At 41.7% G+C, this 14,313-nt stretch overlaps 1 protein-coding gene across 1 annotated transcript in view; it reads left to right on the plus strand.

Annotated features, from left to right (window-relative positions):
- TRIM33 (tripartite motif containing 33) overlaps positions 1-14,313 on the plus strand; it is a 70,942-nt gene that overhangs the window by 34,908 nt on the left and 21,721 nt on the right. Inside the window, exons 5-9 of the mRNA XM_054025641.1 lie at positions 2,857-2,973; positions 3,721-3,835; positions 8,324-8,470; positions 11,947-12,064; positions 13,878-14,122. Coding sequence (XP_053881616.1) covers positions 2,857-2,973; positions 3,721-3,835; positions 8,324-8,470; positions 11,947-12,064; positions 13,878-14,122 — 742 coding nt within the window. The remainder of the gene's footprint in view (positions 1-2,856; positions 2,974-3,720; positions 3,836-8,323; positions 8,471-11,946; positions 12,065-13,877; positions 14,123-14,313) is intronic.

A 14,313-nucleotide genomic window follows, 5' to 3' on the forward strand; every position in this document is an offset into this window, starting at 1 on the left:
GTCTACCATTCTGCACCTGCTGAGCCAGTAGTTTAATCTTTCCTTGGTGCTGTCTGAGTGGCTGGTGTATAACTTCATAAGCTAAGGGAGCAAGGGGTAGCCTGGGTTCCATTTCAGTATTGCCAATGATAGTCTGTTCGCTGGGAAAGAACGTCCCTGCTTACAGCTTTCTGAACAGTCCTGTGTTCTTATGGATGCAAGCATTGTGCAACTTCCCTGACCAGCCCACAGTGAAATTATTGAAGCGTCCATGATGATCCATGGACTATGGAACAGTAGTCCTTTCTGTTGATGTACCCTGTGGCACTGTGGGCTGGTGCCAAAATAGAGATATTCCAGCTATCACCCCAGTTCGGGACCCCCCTTGCTGCAAATCCATCCACTGTGTCTTGCACATTGCCAAGAGTCACAGTCCTGCATAACAGGAGACGATTAATGGCCCTACACAGTTGTATGAAAATGTCCCCCACTGTGGGTTTTCAACTCCAGAATGACTTCCTACTGACCAGTAGCAATCCAGCGCTGCAAGTTTCCAACATGCAATTTACCACTCACTTCTCCACTGTCAGTGCAGTTATTCTGGTGTCCCAGGGCTGGGGCAAGTCTGACACGTAAATCCAGGAATGTCACCTTTTGCATCTGAATGTTATGCAGCCACTGCTTGTCATCCCAAATCTGCATTACAATGCAGTCCCACCAGTCTGGGCTTGTTTCTCAGGTCCAGACAAGATAGGGTTACCATACGTCCGGATTTTCCCGGACATGTCCGGCTTTTGGGGGCTCAAATCCCCGTCCGGGGGGAAATCCCCAAAAGCCGGGTATGTCCGGGAAAATCGGGAGGGCTCGGCCGGGGCCTCTTTGTCTGGGGTCGGCGGTGCGGGGCCAGTGCGGGGCCGGGGGCATGGAGCCGGGCCGGGGGCCAGGCCGGGCCAGGGTCGCAGTGCCGGGCGGGGTGCGGTGCCGAGCCGGGGGCACGGTGCCGGTCCAGGCCCGGGGGCCGGGAGCCGGTGGCCGGGCCGGGAGCCGGGGGGTGCTCCGGGCTGCTGGGGGTGGTCGGCCGGGGCCGGCACCCCAGGGCCCGAGCTGACCCCCCAGGGCCCGAGCTGACCCAGGCTGTAGCCGCCGGGGGCCAGCCTGGGCCGCGCCTCCTCCCCCCACGCTCCCCCTTACCTGCTACAGGCTTCCCGCGACTCAAATGTTCGCGGGAAGCAGGGGAGGGGGCGGAGACTTTGGGAGGGGGCGGGGCGGGGCCCCGGGGAGTGTCCTCCATTTGGAGGCACAAAATATGGTAACCCTAAGACAAGATATTCCCACCATCTGCAGCAGCTCCCTGAAAGCCATCAACAGCCTTGAATTGTTTTCTTGCTGTGTCCCTCAGCAAATTGTCCTTGAAGAAATCTTTGTGTCCTGGATTTTGCAGCACTTCCTTAAGGTCTGGAAAGACAGGAGAATCCTGCATCCTGTATTTGCAGCATTCATGGGGCTAGCTCTGTGGTTCACAGGCTTCTGTCAGAGGTTGCAGACACTGAAAAGGGCCTTGTGGGTTCATGGGATTTTTTTTTTTAAAAAGGAGCAAAAATTATGGGCTATATGGATGGCTTTATGGGGTGGAGAAAGTTGCATGCTGGGAACTTGACCCCTAGGTCTCAGAGATGCCTGGGCGCAAGTGCTTGCTATCCCCCAAAACATTGCAAAAATGTCCCCCAAAGGCATTGCATTGGAGAGCAGTGTGTAGCACACTGGGATACCTCATGGTGTATTGTATTTTACATCAACCCCAAGCACTCTTGAGGAGTACATGCAGCACCAATGCAAACAGCTAAGTATGCACGCACCCAAGCCATCTACACATTTGGCAGGTGTACGCTGACGTGGCTTGCATCAACCAATGTTTGTAGTGTAGACATGGCCTTAGTAATGGGATTCATTAAGCAGAGTCATGGAGGGTTGGGAGGAAGATACCTTACTAGCTTGGACACCTGATTGGAAAAGATCACAAAATCTTGAAAGTATTTCTTAAATTCTTGCCAGCCTTAAATTAAATGTTCTGCTTTTTATGTTGTCTATCTTGTCTTGCCGTGCTCTGCACTAAGTAGTGAAGCATCCCTAGTTTCTTCCCCTGTCTAATACTATAGCTACTTGTACTCTTTTCTGGTAATACTAAGTGAAGGTGCTTTAGAAGTGGTGTCTGTTCAGTCAGAGAGATTTGGTGTGTGGGGAGTTGTGAAGTAAAAAGATCCAGAAGAACCAAACAATTAAGCTGTTAGAAAGAATGTAACTGCTTTAAATTTACATTACTGTTACTGAATATGAACGACATAGTGTAAAAGGTGAAATTATCTGTCTTAGTGGAAGTCTATTCTAGCAGTCAGTATGTCTTTAATTTTTGACTGGTCTTTATGCACTGTGCATCTTGTCCATACGTATGTTTTCTTAATAAAAGAAAATAACTTAAATTTATTTCCCACATAATAGACTTTTAAAGGAGTTTTTTCAAATATTGACAAACGATAAAATGGTTTGTGAGCTTTATTCTGCTGTGTCCCCTTTACAATAATATCCTGTAGCTTATTATCTTGTGAACAGTAATGCTTCTCATCTTCTCCCAATGTATAGAAAATTTAAAATGGCACGCAAATGACTTCTAAGGATTCTCTTTCCTTGGGAGCTTTATTGTGCCATTATCAGAAATATTGTAAATTGAGCAGGTTTTGGCTTAAATCACTACTTACCAGTAATTCTGCCATAATTTGTCACGCTTTTACTAGCAAATATAGGTTTAAATCCATACTGAGAAGTTTTAGTTTCCGTGCACTGCTCCACAGTAATTGGTATCCTGTTTTGTGGCTTGGAAAGGTATCAGTTTTTGGAAGAAGCTTTTCAGAATCAGAAGGGTGCAATTGAGAATCTGTTGGCCAAACTTCTTGAAAAGAAGAATTATGTTAATTTTGCAGCTAATCAAGTGCAGAATAGGTAAGTACCTACAAATAATATTCAAGCGTTGATATTGCATTGTGCATTTACTAAAGCCTATTGTTCATACTTTTGTAGGCTCCTAATTCGGTGGTTTAAATTCTAGTTGGTCCCTATGTCAATTATACTGGATTTATAGTTGGAATGCTTTATACTTTATTATGCTTGTCCACGACACACTATTGCAACTATATAAAAGTAGATGACCTTTTATGGAACTGCTGGTACTATCAAAGGTGTGGCATGATTTATTATAGAGTAAAATAACCTCTACTGCTCTGGTCTTTGTCAGTGAGAACTCTATGGGGGTGAGAGACATACTGGCCATACAGTTTAATATATACATCTTTCAGATTAGAAAAGACGAGCTGGAGATATTAAAATAAGACACTAGAAGTAGAGAATTAATACTTCACACTAATTCAAGCAAAACATGAAAGAGCGGTTAAACATAAAAAGGTGGACCGAAAAGTCAAATCATTAAGTTATCAAATCAGGGTCAGACTTTGTGTAAACTTTCTCCTTTATTTCCCAAGAATTAAATTCTAGATGGTTTATCTGTAGCACTGGGTTAGCAACATTTTATCTGTTAGGTAGAAAGTAAATAAGCCATACAATTCTGCGTTTATCAGATAACTTTAAAAATACAGAAATTGCTTCTTTACTTTTTATGTGAGAAAAATTACTGTGTAGTATTTTGAGGCATAGTATAAAGTGATTGCCTGATAATACATTTCTCTTTTTTAGGATAAAAGAAGTAAATGAAACTAACAAACGAGTAGAACAGGAAATCAAAGTGGCTATTTTCACCCTCATCAATGAAATCAATAAAAAGGGAAAATCTCTCTTACAGCAGCTTGAGGTACAGTTAAGAACAAACAAAAATCAGTTCACAGACTAGCTGTTTTAAACACCTATTGAGAACTTGCATTCCATACTTGAGTGAGGAGTTTATTCTGTGCAGACACAGGTGTTTCAGTGGTATGCCACTCAAGTGTGATATGCTTGGAGTTAAATCTCCTGTGATCTTTTCATTGATCTAAAATGCTATGGCTTTCTTAACTTGTACATCTGTGTTGTATAGCCCCATTTTAAACTTGCTCTTTTTCATAGATAAATGTCTGGAAAAAGCCCTCTCTGACCCAAAATGCCATGTTCCTAACCTAAAACATACTACTCCTGAAGTCTGTAAACTCTAGTCCTTTAAGAGGATAATGTGTACAGACTATGGAATTAACATGACTCATAATATCACTGCTTATTTGCTTGCTTTTTTCACTTCCTCTCCCAATGCCTTATCTAGGAGTCACTCTCTTTAGAATGTCAGCTCTTAGAGGCAGGGATCTGCCTTGGTTTTTTGTCTGAAACACTTAACAATCGGTGCTGTATAAAGGGCAAATATTTGCCAATTGTCTATTTGCTCTGCAGTTTGTGAGAGTTAATACAGTCAGAACTGGATTCTCCCCTCTCCTTCTGCTCTTCTGAGATGGCAGTGGCAAAGGGGAGGTAGCTTAGAAGACTTCTAAAGTCATCCTCCTTGCTTGAGGCTATCCTTCCCTACTTAACCTAACTTGAGCTTATCGATATACCTCTGACTGTACAGTCTGTGGTTGGGACTGAAATTATTCTCACTCCGTAAGGCAGTGGCTGAAATGTGATTCCTCTGTGTTCATAAATCTACTTGTCTCCACTAGGAAAGCTCCTCACTTCAGCTTCAGAACTCCTATATATGACAGAGTGCACTGCTCCCTGTTAAGCTGTCTCATAGTTGTGGCTTGTTGTTACATACTTTTAAATTGTGCGTGCTGACAAAAGGCTGTTTGAAAGACACCAATGAATGTCTCAATAAATTGTAATTAAAATTTACCAGCCCAAGCCAGGACCTACTCGTCTACTCCTACAGCTCTGTTGGCAAATGAATATTTTTCACTCAGGGAACTGTCTTGGGGGCAGAGGGATGCACAGGGAAGGGAGAGAGACTAAAAGTAGGATTCTGCAAGGCTACATTGTGTAAGGAGCGTGTACAGCTACTTTGTACTGCAGTAGAGGTCTTAATATCAGATTATGTACCCTTGGAGTTGTGAAAGTCATCCTTCAGAATTGACACTGTAATTCCTAATAACTAAAAGAGCAGACACATTCCAAATAATGGATTCAGAAATCTGGTAGTATAGGTGTTGCATATTTTTACATAAATGTGTAAAGCACCAATCTTAAATTACATAGTTTAATTAAACTCTTAAAGCATGTGATGTCTTTATAGAATCATAGAAATATGGAAGTGGAAGGGACCTCAAGTTTTTCCTAATGTCTAATCCAAATCTCCTTTGCTGCAAATTAAGCCAATTGCTTCTTGTCCTACCTTCTGTAGACATGTGAAACAGTTGACCACAGTCCTTTGTAGTAATCCACCCTGTTATCAGGTGCTCCTATATCCCCCCTCCCTCATTCTTTTCTCAAGCCTAAACACACGCATCTAAACTTTTTATCATTTTTGTTTCTCTTCTCTGGACTCTCTCAGATTTGTCCACATCTTTCTTAAGATGCAGTGCCTAAAACTGGACACAGTACTCCAGCTGCAGCCTCAGCAGTACTGAGCAGAATGGGACAATTGCCTCCCATGTCTTACATATGACACTCCTGTTGTCAAACCCCAAAATATTAGCCTTTTTTGCAACTGCATCACATTGACTCATTCAATTTATGATCCACTATACTCTTGAGCAATACTTTTGCCTATTAGTTATTCCCCATTTTATATTTGTGCATTTGATTTTTCCTTCCTAGTGAAGTACTTAGCACTTGTCTGTTGAATTTCATCTAGTTGCTCTCTGACCAATTCTCCAGTTCATCAAGGCATTTTGAATTCTAATTCTGTCCTCCAAAGTGTTAGCAACCTCTTGTAGCTTGGTGTCATCTGCAAACTTTAGAAGCATATTCTCCACCCCATTATCCAAGTCATTAATGCCAACACTGAATAGGACCAGACCCAAAGAAGACCCACTAGATATGTCCTCCCAGTTTGACAGCAAACCATTGATAATTACTCTGAGTACAGTTTTTCAATGTGTTTTTCACCCCCACCCTTAAAGTAATTTCATCTAGACCACATTTCCCTAATTTGCTTATGAAAATGTCTCTTTGGACTGTCTCAAAAGCCTTACTAAAGTCAAGGTATATAACATGGACTGCTTCTTCCCATCCACTAGGCCAGTAAACCGGTCAAAGAAGGAAATTAGGTTGGTTTGACATGATTTGTTCTTGACAAAATCCATGTTGGCTATTTATCACCTTGTTATTCTCTAGGTCCTTAAAATTGATTGTTCAACAATTTGTCCCAGTATCTTTCCAGGTATTAGGCTTGACTGGTCTGTAATTCCCTGGGTCCTCTTGTTCCCTATAATTCCCTTCTCCAGTTCTCTAGAACTTCACCCTAATGATTGTGAGACTGCTTCAGACAGCTCCTTAAGTAGTGTTTGTATTAATTTAAATGGAATAGATAGGTCCAAAAACTCAAAGATTTTAACATGACCCCTGAAACTGTCCAGCATTAAGCAGTTTTAAACAAAGTTTGGGATTTGATATACAGAGATCTCAGCCTGCTTAGCACTGTGGCAAACACATTAATTAACACATAATAATTTTTAACCTTTTATTAAAGATACAGAAAGGAAAAACAGTTATAGCATTTGAAATGTAAAATCTCAAATAAGGCTTTCATGTTAACACCACCCCTTGTTCCCTTTCCCTTTAGCCCTTTTGGAAGGAAAAAAGGGGAAATAAAAGAACAGCAAAGATTAAAAAATGCAGCTTCTGTCCCTGGTGTTGATTCACTTGCATTCTCACTGCTGGAGAAACACAGGCTGAGTATGCTGTCTTATCAGCTACTCCGAGACCTGGCAAACTTGTACCAGTATCAGGCTGTTTAGGGCATTGCTTTTAGCTGCCCCTTTCTGGTCACAGGCTCAACAGCAGTGTAGCAAAATGTACAGCCTTGGCTGGCTGAGCCACTCTTAATAGACAGAAGGAAAAAGGAGAGATAAGATGGAGAAGAAGTAAGGTCGGGAAGGAAAAGGACACATTAGAAATGAGGAGGAGGCAGTCTCACATACTAGGTGGTGGTCAGAGCCAGTGGAGGTGACAGTGTCATCTGGCGCCCACTCTGATCAGAATGATGAAGGCAGAACAATGTTGCACTGGATTCTAGGGTCCCAAAAGGCAGCAGGGGTGGCAGCCATGGTGGTGAAGCTCACTCCTTCCCCTTTCAGTGAGTCAGTGTTGCAGTAGCCTGTGTCTATCTGCATTTCCCCACAGTCTCACTTTTTTTAAGAACCCCAGAAGGGAGTAGTGGGTGGAATAACGCACCCCTCATTATTTTGTTCACCAGTTAGGCCTAATTTCCGACACACCAATTTTGGTCAATTAATTTCCTGTCCCACACTTCCGTTGTTTACCAGGCATGATCTTAACACAGACCTTGTATTAGATCAGTAGGCCTTTTTGTTTGAACTAATTTAGTCTTTTGCACATTTTCCCATCAACATTTATTATTATAGGTTATTGTGACATTTTATAAACGTTGTCCTAGTTTTTACAGTTGAGCTCACAATTAGGGTAAATTTTTAGGCCCAGTTATCACAACGGTACCCTGTGGTGAATTTAATCAGGCCCTGCTCACATGAATACATCTAACTTATCTAAATACTCTTTTACCTGTTCTTTCTCTAGTCTGGCTTGTATTCCTTCTCCTTTGTTAATATTAGTAGTGACCCTGATGCTGGGACTGTGTGCTGTCGTTATGGGGGCGCCTCTGCCCTGTGGTGCTGAAATAGGCCCCTGGGGCCATTTGTTGCATCTGGGGGTGAGGGTTGTTGGAACTGGGGGGAGTCCTGTCCTGTTCTCTTTCCCACTTCACCCCCAATCACTACTGTACAGCTGCTCTGGCTGTAGATTGGCTGACTGCTCCCTGGGTTCCCAGTATAACAAGTGCTTTGGTGGCAGCATGCTACCAAAATGTTACTGACAACCCAGGGAACAAAGAGGAAATGACAGTTTGGAAATGACAAAGTTCATAACTCTGCTAAATCCAAATAGAATTTTGTGGGACCTAAAACGTTCTTCTCCAACCTCAGGGCTTTTTCTCTCTGAATTTTGAACACCTGCTGCAAAGAATTGGCAGTGTTAGTACTTCAAGAATCTTTCGTAAAGGAAAGTGTTAAGTAACTTAACGATGTCACTGCTAGCGCCTCCTACAATGTATATTGTTTTTAATTGTGTGCATTAGAATTTTGATATTAGTATAGATGTTTTTTAAATCTAATAACCTGATTGAGCTTCTGTTTCTTTGTAGAATGTGACAAAGGAAAGACAGATGAAGCTAATACAACAGCAGAATGACATCACAGGGCTTTCGCGGCAGGTGAAGCATGTGATGAACTTCACCAACTGGGCCATTGCAAGTGGTAGTAGCACTGCATTGCTATACAGCAAGCGGCTGGTAAGGAAACCTGCCCCTTCCAGAATTTAGAGTATAGGAAAAATGTTGGGATCTTAATATGTTTGCACCTCCAACCTTGACAAAAGAGAACTTTATGGTCAAAAGAATTTTCAAGACATGGTTTAGTTTCTCCAGATCACTTACAAGGAAAGGAGAGCCAGTTAATCACACTCCATCTAAAACTGTTGGCTTCATGATTTAATAGTAATAAAAACAGGTTTGCCAGCGCACTGACCTCTCTCTCCTTGCTGAAAGAGTTAGGGGGGGATAGTTGTGTGGTTGTTTCTTTTGTAGAACTTTGTGCCATCAGTGTTGTCACAGTCCCTGGGTAAACTGCCCCTTCTTGAGATCCTTTTCCAGTCCCCTGAGTACACCCTTTGAAGTGGCAGGTCCATGGTTCTAGTTTTTGGAGTGGGACCCTGTGAACCAACCATATCAAGTTACACCCAATGGTTGCCAGCTGTGATACTTAGGAGGCCCAATGGTCTTGATACTTGGGAGAGTTTTCCTTCAGGAGCCTATAGATAATGTTCAGTGACACAGAGATGTTTTTTTCAAAACAAAGGATGAATTTTGCACTAGAGAAACCAATTTAAAACAAGAGACATATGCACGTACTCTTACCTTAACTTGGCATTTCCCTTAACACCTAAGTGGACATAATTTAGTTTTTCTGTCACAGATCCTTCCACCTTCTCTTGGGCACCAAGTTACAGCCTGTTTGCTGCATGCCCCCACTTCTGTCGCTCTTTTAACAGAACATGGTCTTTGAGCTCCAGATACTCAACTGTGGCAAAATAGCTGTGTCACCAGGATTGTATCTCAGGCGTGATCATAGCTAAAAAGTTGACTCTTGTATTCAGGTGTTTACTAGGACACTTTTTACATTTCCTGTTTGGTTTCTTTAACAACCCCTTTTGATCTAACTCTGTGCATTCAAACAGGGAATATATTACATACACAGAGGCATATATGTTTATAAAAACTAATATAAATATTTCCCAGTTCTCCACAAGAATCATGGAGCTACATTTTCTTCAGTAGGAAATGCCTACTTTCTGACTTGGAAAACAAGTTATAAAATGTTGGCTTTGGGAATTGAGGGACAACATTGTGTTTAAAGTTGTCTTTATGAATGAAGAACATCTGGTTCTGCTGGGAATTCATTTACTAAGTTAGACTGAAATTATGTTGTGCTTTGTACTTGCTGGTAAATTATTCTTGCTATTGGAGGATCAGATGGCTAAATAAGAACATGAGAACGGCCATACTGGGTCAGACCCATGGTCCATCTAGCCAAGTACTCTGTCTTCCGACAATGGCCAATGCCAGATGGTTCAGAGGGAATGTCTTTTGCCAGATGCTTTTCAAATTCTTTTTTCACCTGCCTAATTATACTTTTACACTTGACTTGCCAGAGTTTATGCTCCTTTCTATTTTCCTCCGTTCAATTTGACTTTTTAAAGGATGCCTTTTTGGCTCTAATAGCTGCTTCTACTCTGTTTAGCCATGGTGGCATCTTTTTGCTCCTCTTACTTTTTTTTTTTTTTTTTTTTTTTTAAATTTGGGGCATTAATTTAATTTAAGTCTTTAGTCTGGTCGTTTATAAAAACGTGTCTATACAGGTTGCAGGCATTTGTCTTGTGGCTGTTCCTTTTCATTTCTGTTTAGCTTCATCATTTTTGTGTAGTTCCCCTTCTTGAAGTTAAAGGCTACTGTGGTGGGCTTCTTTGGTATTTCCAACCCACAAGGATGTTAAATTTAATTCTATTATGATAGCTATTACTGAGTGGTTCAGCTGCATTCACCTTTTGAACCAGATCCTGTGCTCCACTTAGAGCTAACTCAAGAATTGCCTTTCCTCTTGAGAGTTCCAGAACTAGGTGCTCCAAGAAGCCGTCATTAATGGTGTCTAGAAATTTTATCTCTGCATTCTGTCCTGGGGTGATGTGTATATGGGGATAGTTGAACTCCCCCATTATTATTGAATTTTCTATTTTTATAGCCTCTCTAATCTCCCGGAGCATTTCATAATCACTGTTGTCATCTCGGTTAGGTGTTCAGGAGTATATTCCTACTGCTATATTATTATTCAAGCTTGGAATTTCTATCCATAGATTCGATGGAGCATTTTGTATTTATGATTTTTTACTATATTTGACTCTGTTTTCTTTCATATATAGTGCAACTCCCCCACCAGCATGACCTACTCTGTCATTCCTGTATCTTTTGTATCCTGGAATTACTGTCCCATTGATTATCATCGCTCCACCAAGTTTTTGTAATGTCTATTGTATAAATATCCTCATTTAATATCAGGCACTTAAGTGCACCAATCTTACTATTTAGATTTCTAACCTAGTGGCAGAAAGCATATCTGCTGTTTTATTGACTTGAAGAGGGGGAGATGCTGTGGAGCGCACACCTTTCTAGTCCGTTAGCATTGGAGTAGGAATTTCAAGGTGAACTCATTAATATGAATTCCCAGAACTACTTCTGTGTAATGTTAGAAGTCATATTTTCTGATGCTATCAAAGGGTGAAAGTTCTTTAAATGATTCAACTGAAGATAGTTAGAACGTGTTGAGTTTAGAAAAAGTTCAAACTAACTGGTAGTATTCTAAGTAATTGTTACAGATCATCAAGCTGAATCATCTGGATTTATAATTTAGCATAATTTATTTCTAAAGCGAAAAGCTACTCACATTTGTAAGTAAAATGTATGTGATATTTTCTAAGAGCAGAATATGGTAGCTATGCCCACTAACGAAATAGACCCTAAACCCTTGTGAATTGTATTTAAGGTTTTCTACATTACGATAAAAGGAGTAACTGTTTTTAGGCAAGCTTTTTCCCTTACAAACATAAGAATTTCTAAAACAGTAGTTGGATTACACATTTATTGTATAATTTGGTAGAAAAACTAGTTGAGAACGTTTCCTGAAAGCAGGTGAGCAAACTTAAAGGTTAGAAATTGGACAATACTTCATAATATTAGCTTTTTTGGTTAATCATTACTAATTAAGTCCTGGATTAATGAAAGAACAAGGGGCCTGAATATTTTGCATACTATCAATCTTGCATTCAGTCAGCACTAAACAGATGGTGTAGTCTGCTGGAAAGCTGGGAATCTTAGTGAGGCAGGCCATCAGACACCTGAAATCACAGCATTCTGATTACTGCTCTTTTCCTTCATGTGTTTAGCACTGCTGATATGTGCTATGAAACTGTATGAAGTGAGTTGTATGGTGGATGCACTAACTTTTCACGAATAAGACTCTACTTGGATGATTAAGAGGGAATGCTATCCAGCAATAGTTTTCTTTGGCAGTGACCTAACTGACTATTGAAAGTCATAATTTTATGTGGTAACTGGCAGCTTTTTGCTGAACAAACTGTACATGTCTCACGAACATGTTCACTCTTTGCTCATACATTGTGTCATAATCAATCTTAATTTGTTTTGTGTCCCATCAGATTACGTTCCAGTTGCGTCATATTTTAAAGGCACGATGTGATCCTGTTCCAGCTGCTAATGGAGCAATACGCTTCCATTGTGACCCCACGTTCTGGGCAAAGAATGTCGTCAATTTAGGTGAGAAAATAACATATAAAGTGTTTCTGGGAAGACTGGATTGTATGAGGAGTTTTCAATGTAATACTAGCTGGTATGAAACAGAATTAAATATTTTATCTTTTCTATAGTATAAAACACTATCATATTCATAAGGCCCTACCAAATTCAAAGTCCATTATGATCAATTTCACAGCCATAGCATTTGAAAATTGGTAAATGTCACATTTTCAGATGTTTACATCTGAAATTTCACAGTGTTGTAACTGTGGGGGCCCCCACCCAAAGGGGATTGTGGGGGTGGGTGGGTTGCAAAGCTGTTGTTGGGGGGTCACGGGATTGCCACCCTCACTTCTGTGCTGCCTTCAGAGCTTCCTGCAGCTGCAGGAGGTTCCCGGAGGTGAAGGTGGGTCTGAGCTCCTCTCTCCCCCCCCCATGTCCTCTTCCCCCTCCCCCCCCCTCCCCCCCCCAAGAGTGGCTGTGCTGTTCCTCAGTGCAAGGGGAGATCAGACCCACCTCCACAAGCCGCCTCCAGCTGCAGGAACCTCTGGGCCTGCTGTCCAGTCCCAGAGCATCCTGCAACAGGGGGAGGCACCTGGAAGTGGGTCTGAGCTCCCCCTGAGAGTGGCTGTGCAGGGCACTCCTAGCAGCAGGGGGAGATTGTGACGTGTTTTTCACAGCCGTGAAATTGGTAGGGTGCTACATATTTAATTCTCTCAGCAGCAGCCAAGGATTTGAATGGACACAGAAAAAGCTACTCTCTTGTATCTAGAGGCAATCTCTCTCCAAAGCAGAGCTAAGGCTTGGTCTACGCTTGATGGTTATACCAATGCAGCTTTCAGGGGTGTGGTGTTTAGTTTTTTAGACAGATAGTTATATGGATACAAGTCCTAGTGTGGCTGCAGTTATGGCAGTATAAAGGAGGTGCCTTATACCAATATAGTTATTCCCCTTCCTGCAGAGGAATAACTATCCTGGTATAAAGCACCTTTGTGCTGAGATAATTGTGCCCACACTAGGGGGATTGTTCTAGTGTAGACAAAGCCTAAGGCACAACAGATAGTGCCATTCTGCCCAAAATGTACCTCTTCCCAAAATAAATTTTAAGACTTCAATCAAAGTCTTTCACCAGGGCCTAGTCTGTTATCATAGGATTCTATGAATATTAGGGTTGGAAGAGACCTCAGATCTTATTTAATCCAATCCGCTGCTCAAAGCAAGACCAACATCAACTAAATCCTCCCAGCCAAGGGTTTGTCAAGCCTGACCTTAAAAATCTCTAAGGAAGGAGATTCCACCACCTCCCTAGGAAACCCATTCCAGTGCTTCACCACCTTCCTAGTGAAATAGTGTTTCCTAATATCCAACCTAGACCTCCCCCATTGCAACTTGAGACCATTGCTCCTTGTTCTGTCATCTGCCACCACTGAGAACAGTCGAGCTCCATCCTCTTTGGAACCCCCTTCAGAGGTTATAGAGGATATCATTGGTGGGGGGGGGGGGGAGTTTAGTGGTATAAATTTGTATGTAACTTTATCTGAGCTTCAGTTATTGTGGAGTGATGCTGCTTTATCCTGCATTAGTGTAAAAACTATGCCGGCCGAGTAACAATCCAAGCTCAGCCCTGGCTGGCCTGCATTTAGACTAGATCTGAGATCCTTGCAAATGGCTGTCAAGCCATTTTAATTTAGACTTAAATTGCTTTCTTACTTTAATGTAAAATACTGAGGAAACTGAAGTAAAAAGTTCAGAGATTTCTGTTTTGAATCTTTCAGTCATTGAGTTAAGGTGGACCTTTTGTAGTTCACCAGCTTGCTTTTCCTCTGTTCCTTAGGTAATCTTGTTATTGAAAATAAACCAACCCCTGGCTACACTCCTAACGTAGTAGTTGGACAAGTTCCTCCAGGAACAAACCACATCAACAAAGCCCCTGGACAAATTAATCTAGCACAGCTGCGGCTCCAGCATATGCAACAGCAGGTGTATGCACAAAAACACCAGCAATTGCAACAAATGAGGATGGGACAACCAGCTGGGCCCCTTCCTAGGCAAGCAGGCCCTCAGATGTTACAGCAACAGGCAAGTTTCCTGAATACCTTACCTTACATTGCAGTATAACACTAAGACTTAACTCTGCTTCTCTATGACAAGAGCAGATAACTGCTTATATTATACAGAATTAACTTAAAATGTGTGAGCAATCCAGTCTTATGAAGTTTGACATGCTTTAAATAGGACAATGACTGGCTTTTCTAGAGATTATGGAAATT

The sequence above is a fragment of the Malaclemys terrapin genome, chromosome 4 (assembly GCF_027887155.1).
Source record: "Malaclemys terrapin pileata isolate rMalTer1 chromosome 4, rMalTer1.hap1, whole genome shotgun sequence".
Taxonomy (NCBI): domain Eukaryota; kingdom Metazoa; phylum Chordata; order Testudines; family Emydidae; genus Malaclemys; species Malaclemys terrapin.